The 20641-nt window shown below is 37.0% G+C and overlaps 1 protein-coding gene across 5 annotated transcripts in view; it reads left to right on the top strand.

The window, feature by feature from the left end:
• The window catches only part of LOC150082893 (AP-1 complex subunit gamma-1-like), a 489084-nt gene extending 470679 nt beyond the window's left edge, over nt 1–18405 (top strand). For 4 of the 5 annotated variants that reach the window (XM_090377665.1, XM_090377663.1, XM_090377661.1 and 1 more), the window contains one exon: nt 701–816. In XM_090377665.1, the coding sequence (XP_090233791.1) occupies nt 701–802 (102 nt within the window). In that variant the 3' untranslated portion in view covers nt 803–816. Of the gene's footprint in view, nt 1–700; nt 817–17496 lie in introns of those variants that run through there. The other variant, XM_090377666.1, reaches the window with a different exon arrangement.
• Nucleotides 18406–20641: the final 2236 nt, after the last annotated feature.

The raw sequence follows: 20641 nt of genomic DNA, 5'->3' as shown, positions 1-20641 counted from the left end.
AACGCTCTGGCAGGAATGTGTTAAGTACAGCAACTGAAGTGTTTTTTTTTGCTACAACTCTGAATTTTTGCCACCAGTAAATGTTTTTAGAAAAAACCCAGAAATCACTCTGAACATTATTATATGGGATATAGGATGTGTATTCTAATGGTATCCTGCCATTACTCAATTGGGGGGGAGGGTCTTGCACCATTAGGAAAATTAGATCTTGCATTATCCTGCATAAGAAACCATAGCTTGTCCTTCAATTGGACCTTTGTTTGTGAATAGTTTGCCCAAATGCACTTGCAGTGCATTAGTATAATAAGTGCCACGTCTTGTGAAAACATTGGTTCTTTAGGCTTCTTAAATCATCTCGTATCTCCTGACCAGTTTTTCCCAATTTAACACAAACTCTGCCACAGTTCTTTGAACAATAACTGCCACTTTAGCTATCATTACATTTAGTACTTCATCAAAACATGACAGCAAAACAAAATAATAAAAAATTGTTTGCATTCTGACTCCTGCTAGTGAGGTTTTACCAAGCGATCAGATTGAAGAATTGGTATGTAAAAAACATTTGGATTATACTCTTTCCTGTGTATATTTTCAATTAAACTTTGTTAGAATTCAACTTGCTATCACTTATTTATAATACTACTTGCATTTCGTATTCGTGCTTCATTTTAAAGATTCATGGAACTGTTTTGTCCTGTAGAATCAACTTCGAATGAGGATAAGGTTATCTTATACTCTCAATGGATCTCCAATTTTAGAGCAAGCAGAAGTAAATAACTTTCCTCAGATCATGTGGCAATGATAATAAAAAGAAAAAAAAAAAAAAAAAAATGTAGATAGGTATGTATCTATATTGTTGCTTAAAATGTAAAACTTTTTTTTTTCTTCCCAAAATGGTATTAGTAAAAAACAAAAGATGTAAGGAAGCCAACCTTTTTCTGCATTAGCAAAAAAAAAAAAAAAAAAAAAAATAAGTTTATATATAAAAATTCTTCTCACTGTCAGAAAATATCAATCCAACTCCCCATAAATTTCTGTAGATACAACACCCCAAGAAGGAATTTTATTCTGGTCAATGACAATCTCCAGTTTACTAGTCCCCCCCCCTTCCCCAATAGTTTGTATTTATGCTGTCTGGATTTTGTAGCCTATGCCATTATGAAAATTCTGCTTTCATTCAGTTTTCAATAGAGAATTATATTCAAAATTTTTTTACTTGGTCAGCTATACATTTACAAAAGATAGTGTAATGATATTATTCATTTATGCAAAAAATGAATAATATTATTACACTATCTCTCTGTAATTATATGATAATGACAGAGTTATGATATTTATTTATTTATGCTTATATATTTAATATATTTATCCCTTGATTTATGTCCTGTATCATCGTGAAAATTCTACTGTCATTCAGCTTATGTTGTTTTCTGTAAAGATTTTTATTCAAAAAATTTTCCTCAGTCAAATACATATTGATACAAGATATTATAATGTAATGATATTAGTTCTGTAAACAAATTATGTTAACTGTTAGGTTAATGGCAGTGACAGTTTTGTAACTTTCATAATTTCACTGGAGATACAACTATGTAAGTTCACCAGAATTGGAGTAGTGAAGCATTGTGAATATTTCTATTATTTCCTCCTGATAAATAATTATAAATACCATAATGCCAAGCTATCTTATTTGTAGCTGCAATAGTTGTTTATTGACGCCGAGGAGAAACAATTTCTAATTCAGCAACTCAGTCTCATTCAAGAACGATGTCTCCACACTGAACGAAAACCAAGCTTTTGATTTTTTGTTTAATAGAAACGTAACATCATGGAGGAACTTTTGTATAGCAGACCCCACAGGAGAAGTGTCCCACCTGGTCTGCCAGATATTTATTAGTTCATTGAAGCATCTTCGTTGCTCATTCTTTGATTCAGCATGCAGATTAATTTCAATGTCAAGTATACTTGTGCAAATCATCTTTTCAATGCAGAAATATAAACCCTGATAGGTAAGGAAAAGATCAAGAGAGCATAGCCAGCAATAACTGGAGGGCATGGAAACGGTTTTGCACACATTAGAGTAATACATAATAACGTAGACCACTGAATGGAATTTGATTTTTATTGGAATTTTGCATCACCTACCCCATGGAACCATGCCCCAGCAGCATAAGTTACCATAAAGAGGAAGACAGCCTGGTAATAAAGGTGCAGAGTTTTCCTTGATTGACCCCATTGGGACCTGGAAATTCAGTTGACAAAACTGGAAAACATTTTAATTTTGGAACTTTGATGAAGAAGATGAGGTAAGAAGCTGAGTTTGTGATCAATAATGACACCTAAATATTTAGTTTCAGTCACAATGGGTAAAAGTCCATAAATTTTGGTTTAAAATTTGGATTCAAAATTTTTTGTCTTGGATGAATTAATTTTAAGTTTATTAACTTAAAATCAGTTAATAAACTTAAAATTAGTACAGAAAGGAAATGCAGAACATGGGGGGAGGGTCATGCTCTTAGTTAAGAAGCATATTAAATCTTAAGGCAATGCATCAAGTCAACATGGGTGGCCCATACATTGTTGAGTCACTTTGGTGTGACATAATCACTGAAAAAATGAAAATGGGAGTAGGAGTGTGTTATAGGTCTAATAACAGTGATGAGTATAACAAACAGCTATACAAAAAAATGTAGTGGGCCAGTAAATCAGAATGTCTTATGGAGTATTTTAACTTTCCAGATATTGACTGGAACTTTAGGTGGGTCATTCACACACTAGCAAGACTTTTGCAGATATATTGGATGACTGTTTTCCGCAGCAGCATGTTAGAGAGAGAGAGCATTACTCTTGATCAGATTATTAACAGTGATTCTGCATGCATAAATAATCTGAAGATAAAAGAACCACTAGGTGGCAGTGATCACAGTGTATTGACATGGGATTAATTTAAAAATGTAATTAACAGGAGACCTCATTTTAGGAACGGTGTTGAGCTACTAGAACGAGTACAGAGAAGGGCAACAAGATTAGTGAGCAGAACAAAGGGTTGCTGTTACCAAGATAAGCTTAAGTTCTGCAAATTACAGTGTCTGGAGACTAGGCACCTGCGAGGTGATCTGATTGAGGTGTATACGGTCTTGAATGGTTTGAGCAAACTCAATGCTGATGGGATTCTTCCTCTTGCTCAGATTCTGCAACTGAGGGGACATAAATTCAAATTGAGGAAAGACAGTTGTAAAATAGATGTGCAGAAATTTGCCTTTAACCAGTGGGAGGTTGATTGCTGGAACAGACTTTCATCTGTCGTTGTGGAATTCTACAGCTTAAATAAATTCAAGGCTGAGCTAGACAAGCTTTTGGAGTGAATGGATGGGTGAAACGTAAGTTTTTTTTTTTTTTTTTTTGGCTGGTGCTACAATGCAGACAAAAAACTGGCTTCACCTTAAAAGAAGTAACATTTGTAGTGGAACGTATAAGATATTGTTTGATTACAGTCATTTTGTTTGTCGCAAAGCAAAGGTATTGCATCAGCTATTTCTATAAATACTGCATTTGACGGGTATGCACTCTCATTAGTATCCTGTTTTGCGGAGGTGTAAGCATGGCTCCATATGTTTAGTTCACACCAAGAAAAAAAAAGTGTAGTCATGCCTCTGTCCCAGGAAGTGCTTTCTATGCATGCTATTGCTGATAAAATAGGCTGCCACCAGTGAACAGTATCCCGGGTGCTGAAATTAAAACGTGAAACCAGTGATGTGAGGAGAAGAACTGGATCAGGCCCTGAGAGAGTAACTACATCTTCCCAAGATCGATATTTGAAATGGTTATGCCTTCATAATCACCATGCTAGTGCTCCTGGTCTAAAATTGGACTTTGAGATGGCCTCTGGCATTGAAACAAGTGCACAAACTATGCAAAGATGACTTTTGGAATGTGGTCTACATGCCTATTGGCCCAAGAAGAAGCCTTTGTTGACCCAACAAATCAGGAAGAAGTGACTTACTTGGGCTAAAACACTTTTCGTGGACTAAAGAGCAATGGGACACTGTCATCTTTTCTGACAACTCGAAATTCAGCCTGCATGGCTTGGATGGGAAGCGATATGTCAGAAGACGAAAATTGGAGCCATACCATCCTGACTGCATAACACCAACTGTAAAGTTCCCCGCCGGTCAGGTGGTCTGGCAATGCATAACAAGCAAGGGGGGTGGGGCGAATTAAGTTTACTAATGGAATGGTTAATCAGGAAACCTGCACTGCTATCTTAGAGGAGTGCCTGGAACCCATTATTAGGGATCACCACACAAACTTCCAAAACTGCATTTTTCAACAGGACTTGGCACCATGCCACACAGCAAAATTGGTAAGTTTTATGCTATTTAGATTTAATGATGAGTTTGGCTTCCTGTCTCACAAGGCTTACTTACACCAATGATTTCCCTCATTTTTCTCTTAAGATGCAGTCATACCTCAGAAATGCTGGCATTACAGTGTTGGACTGGCCCGGCAACAGTGCAGATTTGAACCATATTGAAAATTGCTGTTACATAATGTCATCTAAAATTGCTTAGAAGAAGCAATTTTAGATGACATTACCAAATTTTTCAGAACCAGCACATCAGCATGATTATACTTCATTCTGTTGCAAGGACATGGTTTATGCAAATTCACCCAATAAGTAATATTGAGCTGCAGGAGAGCATTGTAAGCGTGGTACCACGAAATTGGTCAACTGTATATCCAGAAGTTGATCAACTCTATGCCAGATCATTGCAACACTATAATTGCAGCTTGAGGAGGAGGAACAAAATATTGAGGACTTATTTTATTGATTTGCGGTACGTAATACTATTACGTTAACTTGTCATTTCAGTTTGTACACGTAAATGCAATAAAATGTACGTTTGATTGTCTTGATTGCCATTTGCATGATTTCTTATATTTCAATTAATTATGCATTTTACCCTTTGGGAAGATATTTATGGCAGTTAGGTATATCAGGTGGAGTCTTTTAATTGATTTCATGCACGGAGATATATATTCCATCTGGCAAATGCATTTCGAACATTTCTGCAACCCACAATAGGGCAGAAAACACATTATTTGCAAAATTTAAAAGTGATGCAGTTTTTTTTGTCCGCCACTGTATATTAACTTGCTTTCTTCTATCATATACCTCTACTAATGCTAATCATCAAGGGTAAAGGGGAATGTTTTTACTTTCATAAGAGGGAGACTACAGTGGTCTCAAACAGTTTTTAAATTCTATACGGAGGGATCAACTAATGTTGTTACCAGCAACAAATTCTAAATGGGAAGCATTTGGGAAAATAATCATAGAAGCTACTAGGCTTTTCATACCAGCTAAGAAATACCATTCAAGGCATAGACCGAAATGGATGTCAGATGAACTGAGACGATGCATGGGATGCATATAAATTATCAGGTAATACTGAAGCCTACAGTAGATATAAACTACCTATGGTAGATATAAACTAGTCTGTAATCAACACAAAAAAGAGGTTAGGTAAGCTAAGGTAGATTATGAGAAGTTGCTAGCAAAGAATGCCAAGGAAAGCAGCAAAGACTTCATTACTTATACTAACAATAAACGGAAGGTATTGAACCACATTGGCCCCCCCTTGGTGGTGATGGTTTAACTGTTGATGATCCTGCCCAGGTTACTTACAAACCGAATAGGTATTTAGTTTCTACATTCACACATGATGATGATGTTCTTTATTGAGAGGAATTCCGGGAGTTCATCTGTATCTAATAAGATACTAAATGATTTTGTGATAATTTAGTTGAAAATGGAAGAGGAATTGTTGAAACTTAATGTAAAAAAAGCACCTGGTGTGGCTGGCATGTATCCAATTAGATTAAGGGAGGCAGCAAAGGGGGTAAGCAAACCTTTAGCCATAATTACAATTGCATCTCCACCAGATGATAGAGCTCTCTGAAACACATGTACTATTTGTGGCTATCAACTGTCAACTTGTGTTGGTGCTACAACAGTTTATCAGTTTGGCAACCTGTTGGTAAATTTATCACTATGACTGTGACAAATTTTTCAGTACCAACACATCAGCATGAATATACTTCATGCTGTTGCAAGGAGAGGGTTTATGTAAATTCAGCATGGTTCTTTTACATAACTTAAGTGTTTTCCACTTAAGTTATGTAAAAGACTTAATTATCACATTCTCAACTTAATTATCACATTCTAGTTCTACTAACCATTCAGTTAAGTAGAACAACTATTAGAGGAAGCTATTTTACTATAATAATACATACTGAACTAATTTAAGCCTTCCCACAGAGTTTCTTAACGCTACCTTCCAAACCACAATAGCAGTTAAATTTTGTACATCCATTTCAATGTTTCTCAACTGTTAATTTTAGTGTAATTTTTTTACAATTTGGATTATCGTCACCTTTCTCACTTTCTGTACTGGCATTTTCAAAATATTAAATATTCATACAAAAATTGGCCTCTGAAAGTAATGATTATAATAAGGTTATGTTTGTGTATATATTAATGCCCAATTAATATATGCAGTGCATCCTTGGTAAATTATACATTAAATGAATGTCTGTTAGCTTAAAATTAATTTCCATATAAACTAATGTAAGATGCAGATATAATTCCCAAGATTAGCCAGTAATTTTATTATTTTTTTTTTAAATTGAAATATGAATATATACAATTATTGTATTTGTAAAATAATAAGAGGAGTATACCTCAATATACTACGTAGAACACTTCCATATGATACTCTCCAGAAATTAAAGCAAAAAAATCGAAAAACTTCCATTAGAGTAAAAAATAATTTAACAGAATTAAATCAATTTAACGCAATTAAAAATATTAAAAGAATCTAACAAAAATATTCAAAATGATTTTCCTTCCTGAAGCTGACAACGCTTTTCGACCATATGTCGTGATCACATGAATGAAAATTCCTGTGCACCTATTAGTGACTAGAGGGAGTCAGAGTAGTGTGTATACAGAGGGGTGGCATTGTCGGGGCCACGTTATATCAAGGAGCTGGGTATATTCTTACCATGTGTACGCTGTATCCAAAAATTCCATTACTTCATACAGCATATCCCACCCACTTTTTCTTACTATTGAATACACCTTGAATTGTCAAACTCATTGAGTAAGCTTATCTGTGAAAAGATCTAAACCTCCCAAACACTTCCTAGTTGCTTTCACAAATGTACGTGGTCTCAATTCTAATCTCAACGATGTCCATTTCCACTTGCAGTCTGCTGAACCCCATGTACTTTTTCCTTTTTCTGACAGAATCTCAGTTATCAGTTGATTCAACTACTACCTCTCAGTTACCCAAATTATTCGCTGTATGATTTCTTTCGCCTCAAAGGTGGTACTTGTGCTTATGTCCATTCTGATATTCCCTTTCAGAGACTTGTAATTTGAAATTCTCCTCTTTTCGATCTTCTCTGGCTTCAAATCTCTCTACCTCATTGTGTCAAATTCATCTGTTGTCTCTACCGTTCTGCCAACTCAGTTAATCACTTGGAGCTCTTTGACTTCCTCTTTTTGCAACTAGACTTTCTTGAGTCCAACTTTCCTAACAGTGAGGTAATTTTCCTTGGCAATTTTAATGTTCACAAATGTTCATTAATGTTCTAGTAACACCGACCCAACTGGTCGAGATGCTGAGGCTTTCACAATTACTAATTAATTTAATGGTGAAATACCACCACTTTGCTTATTGGAGGCTTGAAGTGGTGGAACCCATGTTTAGTCTGTAGAGCTAAGTTCTGGTCAACCCTTCCCTATCTCTTCCATCATGCAGTATGATTGATGACTTTTGAGGTTATGATGAACGTCGTGGCGAGATCCAATATTCCTTACTTTTCGAGGGTACAGCTCTAAAACGGTGTTCGCAAGCCGGCCGCTAGTTAGTACACCGGACCGAACCTATTGGTAACACTCTAGGAGGCTTCCGGATCAGCTAGTGTATAATCTTGCTACCTCTACTCTGCCAGATAGTGACTAGAGGGAGTCCGATTAGTGTGTATGCGGGAGCATTGTCGAGGCCACGTTATGTCAAGGATCTGGGTATATTCTTACCACATGTACGCCATATCCAAAAATTTCATTACTTCATACAGCATGTCCCACCCACTTTTTCTTACTATTGAATACACCATGAATTGTCAAACTAATAGAGCAAGCTTATCTGCGAAAAGATCTAAACCTCCCAAGCACTTCCTAATTCATTTCACAAATATATGTGGTCTCAATTCTAATCTCAACGATGTCCATTTCTGCTTGCAGTCTGCCAAACCCCATGTACTTTTTCTGACAGAATCTCAGTTATCGGTTGATTCAACTACTGCTCATCTGAGATGCCCAAATTATTCGATGTATGATTCCTTTCTCCTCAAAGGTGGTACTTGTGCATATGTCTGTTCTGATATTCCCTGTCAGAGACTTAGCAATTTGGAATCTCCTCTCTTTGATCTTCCCTGGCTTAAAATCTCTCTACCTCATTGTGTCAAATTCATCTGTTGTCTCAACCGTTCTCCCAACTCCACTAATCACTTGGAGCTCTTTGACTTCCTCTCTTTGCAACTTGACTTTCTCTAGTCCAACTTTACTAACAGTGAGGTAATTTTCCTTGGTGATTTTAATGTTCACTACTCCAGCTGGCTTCCGTTTTCTAGTCACACCAACCCAGCAGGTCGAGATGCTGAGGCTTTTGCAATTACTAATGACCTAGCACAGATTGTTCGTTTACCTACAAGAATACTGGACAACCTTAATCATACAGCCAATATGCTTGATCTTTTTCTCACAAACAACCCTTCTAAGTACACGGTCGAAGTGAAAGGTCCTTTAGGCACTCCAGATCATCTTTTAGGCACTCCTCCTTTAATATAACTGGATAGATTCCATCCACCCCGGGTGCCTTTCTTGTGTTTATCTTCAACAATTTCTCCTCCACTTTACTCTCAGTTATTACAAGATTCTCTAGCTTAGTGCTAGAGTTGAATACACCTCTGGCTCCCCCCCCCCCCCGCTAAATAACTCCTCATGTGTGAATGTCGATGCAAAATATTCAATTATTTTGTTAGCTACCTGAGCAGGATCATCAACAGTTGACCCATCGATATCAAGTGGACCAATCTGATTCATCCCCTTCCTTCTCGAGTTTACATAAGTAAAGAACTCTTTGCTGTTTTTCTTTGCATCCCTTGCCAAAGATTTCTTGTAATCTGCCTTCGCCTGTCTAACCTCCTTTCTAACTTGGTTACAGATCAACTTGTATCTATCATAGGCTTCTGTGTCATGTGTTAATTTGTATGTATCCCATGCATGTATCTTCTCTGCCATATTGCCTCATTAGTTCTTCTGACATCCATTTAGGCCTAAACCTAGAACAATATTTCTTAGTTGGTATGTAAAGCCTAGTAGCTTCCAAGATAAGTTCTTTGAATGCTTCCCATTTTGCATTTGCTGTTGGTAACATCATCAGTTGGATCCACTGTATAGAATTTAAATACTGTCTCAGTCCATCGTAGTCGCCTTTACGAAAGCAATAACCCTTCCCTTTACCCCTAATGGTAGTTACCTCTTTCAGTAAATCCCACTTCAGCACACTGTGATCACTGCCACCTAGTGGTTCATTTATCTGCAGATTCTTAATGCATGAAGAATCACTGCTGATAATCAAATCAAGAGTATTCCTCCCTCTAGTTGCCTCCCGAACATGCTGATGTAGAAAACAATCATCCAATAAATCCACAAAAGTCTTGCTAGTGTGTGAGTGACAAGCCCCCAAATTCCAGTCAATATCTGCAAAATTAAAATCTCCCATTATAAGACTCTCTGATTTACTGGCCCTTTCTATTTCCCTGTACAGTTTCTTATTATACTCATCAGAGTCATTAGGCCTATAGCACACTCCTACTCTCAATTTTGATCTCCCAATGCTTATGTCACACCAAACTGACTCAACACTGCACTGTCCAGCGATGTCCACTGGCTTCACTTCCTTGGATTTTATGTATTTCTTAACTAATAGCATAACCCTTCTTACCCAGTCTGTCCTTTCTGTAGACGTTGTACTCCCCAAATTCCAGTTCTGCATTCCTTATATCTGTGTGACACCACGTCTCTGATAACCCAACAATATCTACCTTTGAGGTTTTGAGCAATACCTCAAATTCATCAAATTTATTTACTAAACTCCTAGCATTGGTGTACACGCAAGTATACATGCACCTATTTCTATTCTTAGCTACCCTAACACAACCCATGTGTTTACTTGTATCGCAATGACTCCCAGCAGTCTCTGAAATATCCTGCATCTTGTTTTTCAGGCTTCTGCTCATTCCAATAGAAGCAGTGCAAGAATCTCTTTCACCTCTGCCAGTGGCTACTGTTAATCTATTCGTCTTTGTCTCCCCCCAAGCTAGCAGTTTTCCGACCCACCTAACACTGCCTCGATAGCATCAGCAAATATTCTTGCACCCTTTCTATTTAAGTATATCCCATCCCTGTAGAAGCAATCTCTCCTGTTAACAAGTACAGTCCAGGCTGAAAAAATTCTACCTCTTGAGCCTTGCACAATCTTTCCAGGGCCGAATTGATCGACAAGGCTCTCATCATATACTAACTCCTATCGTGTCTGGGCAGAATTGCAGACACTTTCAAATTCGACCATATTTACGGCTTTTTGTCAAAAGTGACCTGTAGTTGTTAAGCAATTCTGCCGGTCTCCTACTCTTGATATCATTAGTGCTAACGTGTACAATTATATCACCTTTTGTGCCCTTAAAAGATCACAACTTGGTGATTCTCTCTTCTCCAATGGAACCTTTATCTCATGGCTATTCCCAACCTCGTGTTGTTTTTTGGCATTACAAGAATGCAAAATGGGATGACCTGCGAGACTTCTTTTCCTTGGTCGGATTACTGCTTCAAAACTTCTTATGTCAACGTTTGCTCAGATCTTGTCAGTGAAATTATTCTTGCAGGAATAGAATTCTTTATCCCACACTCCACTTTAAAATCTTGTCCTTTATCTAAACCTTTTTTTTTTTCCAATAAATGTGCTAAGGCTCTTCAAGAGAAGAATGTTGCTTGTTTCTAATTCTTCAGTTTCATTTTCTGCCTACACTGAAGCTCGCAACAATTGTAAAGCACTTATTAATCAGTCCAAACTAGAGTTTGAACAGGCTAAGAGTAGAAAACTTGCTTCTTGCCCTAATGGTAGCCGAGGATTCTGGTCTCTTGCCAAAGTTATTTGCCGCAACTTTTGCCCATCTCTTCTCCCACCTCTATCCAAACCAGATGATTCTGTTGTCACTTCAGCCATGGATAAAGCTGACCTGCTAGCATCCCATTTTACTTCCAGCTCATGTATTAATGATCTTGGTAAAACAACCTCGCACCATTCCCAACATGCTTCATTCAGTGCCTCCTGTGGTCCTCTGTCAAAAGGATATCAGAAGGATTTTGACGAATCTTAATACTAAGAAAGCTCCAGGTCCTGATCGTATTTCTCCACTTGTTCTCACAACCTGTGCTCCTGAACTTACTCCTATTCTTTGCCGTCTTTTTTCACTTTCTTATTCCAAAGGTGTTTTTCCTTCTGCTTGGAAATTTGCTCATATCCAGCCAGTTCCTAAAAAGGGTGACAAATCCTTCCCATCCAATTATCGTCCCATTGCAATTACTTCTACTCTTTCTAAAGTAATGGAGAAATCAATTAACCGCCAACTCCTAAACTACCTAGAAACCTTCCGTCTGATCAACGATCGCCAGTATGGATTCTGTCAGTGTCGATTCACTGGTGATATTCTGGCTTACGTTACCCATTTATGTACTAATTCAATGGAAAGGTTCGGTGAAACACAAGTAGTTGCTCTTGACATCTCAACGGCTTTCGATCGTGTTTGGCATAAAGGTCTAAGCAAGCTTCCATCTTATGGTTTGCCAACTGTTTTTAGTAATTGGTTATCCAGTTTTCTCTCTGATCGCTCACTGAGGGTGATGGTAGATGGCTCTCTGTCTTCTAACTTCTCCACTAATGCCGGTGTCCCCCAAGGTTCAGTTCTTTCCCCCACTCTTTTCCTCTTGTATATTAATGTCCTTCTTCCATTGACTGGAAATCCTATCCATAGTTTTGCTGATGATAGCACATTGCATTCCACTTTGAGAAACCTTATCCTGCTCAATCAGCTTCAAATTTTCGAAAATCTTCTACCAATTCCTTAAATGCCGATATTCAGGTAATTCTCCAGTGGGACAAAGACAACTTAGTTGATTTCAACCCTTCTAAAACTCAGTCTTATCTTATATCTCGCAAAAAGTATTCTTCTGCTCCTATGCTTATCTTTAGTGACACTCCGATTTCTAGGCAAAATGATATATCTCTTTTGGGGATTACCCTGACTTCTAATCTCTCTTGGCACAGGCACATTACAAATATTGCTTCCTCTGCATCTAAAAAACTTGGTTTTCTCTTTCGCTCTTGGCGTTACTTTTCTTCCAAACAGCTGTTCACTCTGTACAAATCACAAATCTGCCCTACCATGGAATATTGTTCCCACATCTGGGGTGGTGCCCCCAAAACCTCTCTCAGGTTGCTTGATTACATTCAGAAGAAGGCAGTTAGGTTAATTAATGATTCATCTCTAACAGAGTCTCCACTCGCTTTCTCATAGACATACTGTTTCTGCTGCATGCCTCTTCTACAGATACTTCCATGGGCACTGTCCTTCTGAATTGGCTGCTATAATTCCCGCTCTCTCTTTAAAAACAGTCCGAACATGTGCCGCCACCAGCCAACATCCATTTACTGTCCAACTTCAAACCCACAGAACCAACTTTTCATCTTCCTCATTTATTCATTCAACTGCCATTTTCTGGAACAACCTTCCTTCATACGTATTTCCTGAAAATTACAATCTACAGAAGTTCAAGTCCAATGTCAACAAATATCTTCTTTAGTCTTCTCAACCTCCAACCCAAGCACGGTACTAAGTACTATAGGTTCTAATACCTTGTGTTTGGGGTTCACATAAAAAAAAAAAAAAAAAAAAAAAAATGGTGATTAATTTTGCAATTAATGACCTTGCACAGATTTTTCATTTACCTACAAGAAATCCGAACAATCCTAACCATTCAGCCAACATGCTCGATCTTTTTCTCACAAACAATCCATTTAAGTACACGGTCGAAGTGAGTGGTCATTTAGGCACATCAGATCACAGCTTGGTGATTGTCTCTTCTCCAGTAGATCCTTTATCTCATAACTATTCCCAACCTCATGTTGTTTGGCCTTAGAAGAATGCAAAATGGGACTACCTGTGAGACGTCTTTTCTTCTTTTCCTTGGTCTGATTACTGTTTCAAAACTTCTGATGTCAACGTTTGCTCAGATCATGTCAGTGAAATTATTCATGCAGGAATGGAATCCTTTATCCCACACTCCACTTTAAAATCTCGTCTTTTATCTAAACCTTGGTTTTCCAATAAATGTGCTAAGGCTGTTCGAGAGAAGAATGTTGCATATCGTAATTGGCTTGTATCCAATTCTTCAGTTTCATTTTCTGCCTACACCAAAGCTGACAACAATTGTAAAGTAGTTATTAATCAGTCCAAACTAGATTTTGAACAGGCTATGAGTAGAAAACTTGCTTCTTGCCCTAATGGTAGCCGAGCATTCTAGTCTCTTGCCAAAGTTATTAGCCGCAATTTTTGTCCATCTCTGCTCCCACCTCTGTCAAAACCAGATGGTTCTATTGTCACTTCAGCCAAGGATAAAGCTGACATGCTTGCATCCCATTTTTCTTTCGGCTCGTGTATTAATGACCTTGGTAAATCACCTCCCACCATTCCCAACACACTCCATTCAATGCCTCCTGTGGGCTTCAATCCAAAGGATGTCAGAAGGATTTTGTTGAATCTTGATGCTAAGAAAGCGCCAGGTCCTGATGATATTTCTTCAATTGTTACAAATAATAATGCATATATCCAGTGAAATATTTTAATTGACTTTGGAGCTTTCGAGGCTGAATGTGCCTCTTTATCAACAAATGGAAACTTTACAGATAAAATTATTTAACTGACACAGAGTTTTGCGTGCAGTGAGCCATGCGAGGGCATGAGGTAGGCCATTCAATCATTAAACTTGTGATCATTGTTGCTGCATGGACATGCGTAGTTTTTCCTCCAGCGTTTAACTACACTTAAAACAGTTGCCTCTAAGATGGGGTGTAGTCTCATACCTTTGTTGCGGTTTGTGGCTCCCGCATTACATAATATATTAAGTGACTGTAACCCAGAGGTGGTGGCAAAAGTGTCGGGACTGGTCAATTACTTCGTAGTCCTGCTTGGGATTGAGATCGAAGTGGTTTGACCAGTAGTGTTCTATTGCGGACTGGTTAGTCTCAGCAAGGCAAATCAATCTGTCTTGTAGTAGCAGTAGTGGCATGTGATGCAAGAAAGTAAGTGTATGAGCTTATGCAGCATCAGCCAAAAAAAAAAACAAAAAAAACACACCATTCCGTCCAAATGCCTGTCCAGTTCCTCCTTAAATTTATTTAACCTGTCAACTTCCACGACAGATGGAAGTTTGTTCCAGCAATTAACCACCCGCTGGCTAAAGGCAAATTTCCGCCTATCTATTCTACATCTGTCTTTTCTTAATTTGAATTTGTGCCCTCTTCGGTTTGTAATCTGAACAAGTGGAAGGATCCCATCAGAATTCAGCGTGCTCGACCCATTCAAGGCCTTATACACCTCAATCAGATCACCGCGCAGGTGCCTAATCTCCAGCCACTGCAATTTGCAGAATTTAAACCTCTTGGTCAGAGGATCCCTTCATTCCCCTCACCAATCTTGTTGCTCTTCTCTGTACACGCTCAAGTAAATCTACATCCTTCCTAAAATGAGGACTTCAGACCTGTACGCAGTACTCAAGCCCTGGCCTGATCATTGCCTTATACAAAGGGACAATCACCTCCTTCTCCCTGCTAGCAAAATTCCTATATATCATTGACAAAACCCCATGACCTGCCCTGGCAGCCTGTCTGCATTGCTCAGAAAACTTCATATCTGACTGCACAATTACTCCCAGGTCTTTTTCATTTTCTACCACCTTAAGTGTAGTACCACACAGTTGGTACGTTTCTCTGGGGTTACATCTACCCATATGCAGTACTTTGCATTTGTCAAGGTTAAACTTCAGTTGCCACTTCTTAGTCCATCTGCCCAAATTATCTAGATCATGTTGCAGTAGCACACTGCCATTACTGTTATTAACAACCCTGCCAACCTTTGTATCATCTGCAAACTTCAACATTAAGCCTGATATACTTTCATCAATATCATTGATAAATATACAAAACAACAGTGGACCTAACACCGAACCCCGTGGGACTCCACTAATAACATTAGTCCACGAAGAGCAGCACCCATTGATTACCACCCTCTGTCTTCTCCCACTTAACCATCCTTTTATCCATTGTAGCAACTTACCCTTAATACCATTCTGCTCCAATTTGTACAATAGTCTTCCATGCGCAACAGTGTCAAAAGCTTTCCTGAAATCCAAATATATGATATCAAAATTATTTTTTGCATCCAGTTCCTTTGTAACCACATCATAATATCCTATCAAATTTGTCAGACAAGACTTTCCCTTAACAAACATATGCTGTGTCTGAATTATTGCTGCAGTCTTGTCTAGATGATCCTGCAATGCATCTTTAACCAGTGACTCCATTATTTTACCCAGAACAGAAGTTAAACTAACTGGTCTGTAATTACTCGTGTCACCCTTCGATCCCCCTTTGTGAATTGGGCATACATTTGCACATCTCCAGTCCGTGGGAACCTCCCCTGAGTCCAAGGATGCTCTCATAATTATAGCTAAGGGTTTGCTTAGTTGCTTTGCTGCCTCGTTTAATATAATTAGATAGATCCCATCCACCCCAGGTGCTTTTCTTATGTTTAACTTCAACAATTTCTCCTCCACTTTGCTTTCAGTTATTACAAAATCATTAAGTATCCTGCTACAATTTGATAACCTTCTGCCATTTTCAAACCTTAATAATTCCTCATGTGTGAATGTAGATGCAAAATACTCAATCAGTTTGTTTGCTATCTGAGCAGGATCATCAACAGTTGAACCATCGATGTCAAGTGGACCAATCAGATTCATCCCCTTCCTTTTAGAGTTTATATAAGTAAAGAAATCCTTGCTGTTTTTCTTAGCATGATTTGCCAAGGATTTCTCGTAATCTGCCTTCGCCTGCCGAACCTCCTTTGTGACCTGATTACAGATTAACTTACATCTGCCATAGGCTTCTGAGTCGCTTGATAATTTATATGCATCCCATGCATTTTTCTTCTGTTACGAGTCTCATTAGTTCATTTGACAACCATTTAGGCCTAAACCTTGAACAATATTTCTTAATAGGTATGAACCTTTTAGCAGCTTCCACGATTAATTCCTTGAATGCTTCCCACTTAGAATTTACTGTTAGTAACATCGTCAGTTGATCTCACTGTACAGAATTGAAAAACTGTCGGGACTGGTCAATTACTTCGTAGTCCTGCTTGGGATTGAGATAGTGGTGGGTTGATCAGTAGTGTTCTATTGCAGACTGGTTGGTCTCAGTAAGGCAAATCGATCTGTCTTGTTCTGCAAGGTGATCTTGAAGACATCTCTAGGTCTCTCCTATGTAGCAGCTGTTACAATCTTTGCAGGCTATGTGGTATACTACACAGCTGTCTATGAGAGGGGGTGACCGGAGTCTTACGTTCTCTAGTTTACATTGGAAACTAGAGAAAGTAAGTTTCTACCAGACAACTGCACGCATTTTATGTGGTATTCACAGAGGATTTTTGAGATCCGACCTGACATGCCTGGATAGTAGGGAATGTAGACGGTCGGCACATTCTCCTGAATTGATGGCGGTCTCGGGTGGACTGTGAACTCCTGCGCTTGTAATAAGCACTTGTCCAATGTATGTGTTGGGTAGCTACAATTGATCAAGTCTGTCCTCACTCTGGAAATCTTGTTGTGCCTGGCTTCATCTGTGCTGGAGTGGCTCTGGAGAATAGAGTGCGGGCAGTGCTGTTGAGATGGCTAGGTGCTTAGCCGGATCTCTATTTGGTGGATTGTCCGAACCACATTGGCTAACGGTACACTGAGGTTTCTGAATGTGGGCCTATGCATTTTACCAGGACATCCAAGAATGGGAGAGATCTGTCTACTTCTAACTCTCTAGAGTTGGATGAACATTGACAAGGAATTGAGATATTCTAGCAACGTTGCTTCAGAGCCACATGGGATGTGACAGTGAAGCAAAACTCAACTCTTTGAACACTTAACCTTAAGAAGGGTATGTTTATAATTACTACAGCCTTAATGTTTTCATATTTTATATTTTTCCTCGTGCTATGTAATGAAAATATTTAATAAATTTCATATATTTACAGAATACAGTGATATATGCTCAGAAAATATTGGGGAAAATAGTCAATTGCTGAGAGGAGGCCAGAACAAAAGGAAGAATAAAGCCATCCATAAGTTTTGTCATTCTGGCAACTGGATTTTTATAATTGTCAGAAGTTGCTATGAAATATTTATATTTCATTTGAACAAAGAGACTGCTGTTTAATAGCACTGTGTGTAAATTTCATTATAAAAGAAATGGACATTTTTATCTGGTGTTATCATTAACACCAGAATAAAAAGGTTTTAACTATTTGTTATGCAGTTCTGCTCTGTTCTGATAACATTTCATATTCATTCACATACTGCCATCCAAGCCCACTCGGCATCTCATGGACATTTTGGAAATAATTTGTTCAAAAAACAGGTTGGAAGTACTTCTTTATTATTTGAATATTAGTGTAAAGCTATAAATTGTCTGCTACATTGTAGAATATGAGGTTTCTGTAAAAGTATCCGGTAAGGATTTTGATCTGTGTACATATGTGTGTGTGCATGTATGCATATACATATACACATGTACATGTGTGCGTGCGTGTGCACGTATAGATATACACATGTATGTGTGTGCGTACATGTGTGTGTGCGCGTGCACGTATAGATATACACATGTATGTGTGTGCATGCACGTTTGTGTGTGTGTGTGTATATAAAAAGTTAATGTAGTTGCAGTTATTTTTTAAAATGTTTTATGGACACAATAACTGGACTGTTTTGAGAATTGATTGTACTGTCAAGATAATCTTAGTGAAGCCACAGTTCTAAAAGTAGTTTACCATCAGAATCTTTCATGTTGAAAGGTAATGTGAATGCCATCCATTTCTTTGTCAATATTCCATTAGCCACTCTTTTTACTCCTATTTTACTACACTGAACATCCCAATAAGAAAAGTTTCAGTTTTTCTTATGAATATTTAAAAAAGCAAAATTTTTTATCACTGAATAAAATTATTTTTGTAATCATAACAAAAACATTTGCAAATTAAACTTAAATTTTGAATACTAAATATTATCCATTATTAAATATCCAAGTTTAAAGATCATTTTTTCTTCTCTGTGATATCAGATCTATTAATTTATTATTTCAAAGTAGAAACTTAGTTTCAATTTTTTTTCTGCTTTGTGTTAATATTAAGTATCATTTTATTTTCTACCCATTCACTGTTCTGTAATTTAAAACATATCTTCTTAATTTTGAAGGTGTTTTTAAAAACTACATCTAAAAATTAACATACGTTCCTGAAAATAAGATTTGAGTTCCTTCTGTAAATAAGAGTTTCTACAATAATGTGCTAGTATAATAATATATAATAGCATGTTATAATAGAAATATATTTCTTTAGTAATGCATAGTTTGGCATCGGTAAGCACATATGCTCACACTAAATTTTTATTAAGAATAACAAATAGTGGCTTTTGCCTTATGTTTTGGGATGACACCTAAAAAAAAATTATCCATGCTGCTATTCTAAACAATACTGATATAGTTAAGATAGAAAACTTAATTGATCAATTTTACGGATCTTTATACAGAAAACAAACCTAAAATATAAAATTTGTTTGTAATTTTATCAGCCAGTTTTGAATTCTCTATATTTAACTACAATATTGAGTTTACAGTTGTGTAAAAAGTGCAAAATTAAATAAAGAATGTGAGATATGTAGTTGAAATATTTTTAATGGAAAGATAAAGCAATATCATTATAAGAAAATAAAGAATTCTCTATATATTTGTTTTTCAAAAAAAAAAAGAAAAGTGTTTAGCTTACAATCTTTCTTTAACATAATCATTATGAAAACATATTTGAAATTAACACTATTATGCACCCAAGCAGACGTGATTTTTGTCCCATAAAATAATCTAGTATATAAAATTGTTCATTAAATAGACTTGGAAAAAATATAACTAGAACTACAGCTTTTTGAATAGCTTTTGTATGTAAATAAAAAATTTTTTTAATAAAAACAATTTCTAGATTTTTTGTATCCTCTTCGACATCTCAGCTGTTTGTACAACTACTTCATTAAGATATGAAGTATGGAACAATATAAATGTTTAAGAAATAAGTTTTTGTTACGAAAAAAAGAGCTTCAGTTATTTCTGACTACAAAGTTCACTTTAGAATTTTACCATTTCTCAGTCTGTTGCAGCAGACTGAAATAAATTGTATAGGCTTGTCTTGGTGAAAATAATAGTGGCATATATTATATAAAAAGGTGCACATTGCTAGTTACTTTTACTTCTGGGGTTTACTTCTATTGCTGAGTTAGTCACAATCATGAAGAGGATGTGATTTATAAGTTCATCAAAAAATCTCATGCTGAAAAACTGGTTTTTCAGCATGAGAAACAATTACACTATCAGAATATGTGCAATTTATGGACAAGCAGTTCTACATCCTTCCTAAAATGAGACCTCCAGTCTGTATGCAATACTTAAGGTGCAACCTAATCATTGCCCTGTGCAATGGGATAATCTCCCCTTTATCCCTGCTAGCACTGCTCCTTTATATTATTGAAAAACCCCATGTGAGAACTTTATATCTGACTACATAATTTCGCACAGGTCTTTCTCAGTTTCCACTACAATGAGTGTATACCACACAGTTGGTAAATAATCTGGGATTACTGTTACCCATGTGCAGTACCTCGCATTTTCCAATGTTAAATTTGAACTACCATTTTTCAGCCCATCTAATTTTTTTAGATCCTGTTCCAGTAGTTTACCCTAATCTCTGTCATTAAACACTCTGCCAACCTTTTTATTATCTGAAAACTTTGACACCGAGCATGATAAATATACTTTCCTCAATATCATTAATAAATATAGAAAACAAAAATGGGCTCAGAACTGAACCCACAGGAACTCCACTAAGAATATTAGTCCATGAAGAGCAGTGTTCATTGATAACCACTTTGTCTTCTCTCACTGAACCATCCCTTTATCCAAAGCAGTAACCTTCCTGAAATCCAAGTATATGGTATATTAAAATTATATTTTTAATAACCAGTTCCTTTGTTACTGGATCACAGTATTCAATTAAATTGATTTAAAGATTTTCCCTTAAATCCATACAGTGACTGAAGTATAAATGCTATTTAGATGGTACTGCATTACTTATTTAACCA

Source organism: Mastigoproctus giganteus, chromosome 7, assembly GCF_048544385.1.
Source record: "Mastigoproctus giganteus isolate SK-2022 chromosome 7, ASM4854438v1, whole genome shotgun sequence".
Lineage (NCBI taxonomy): Eukaryota > Metazoa > Arthropoda > Arachnida > Uropygi > Thelyphonidae > Mastigoproctus > Mastigoproctus giganteus.
The sequence above is the reverse complement of the archived record's forward strand: the minus strand, read 5'-3'. Positions and strand labels throughout refer to the sequence as shown.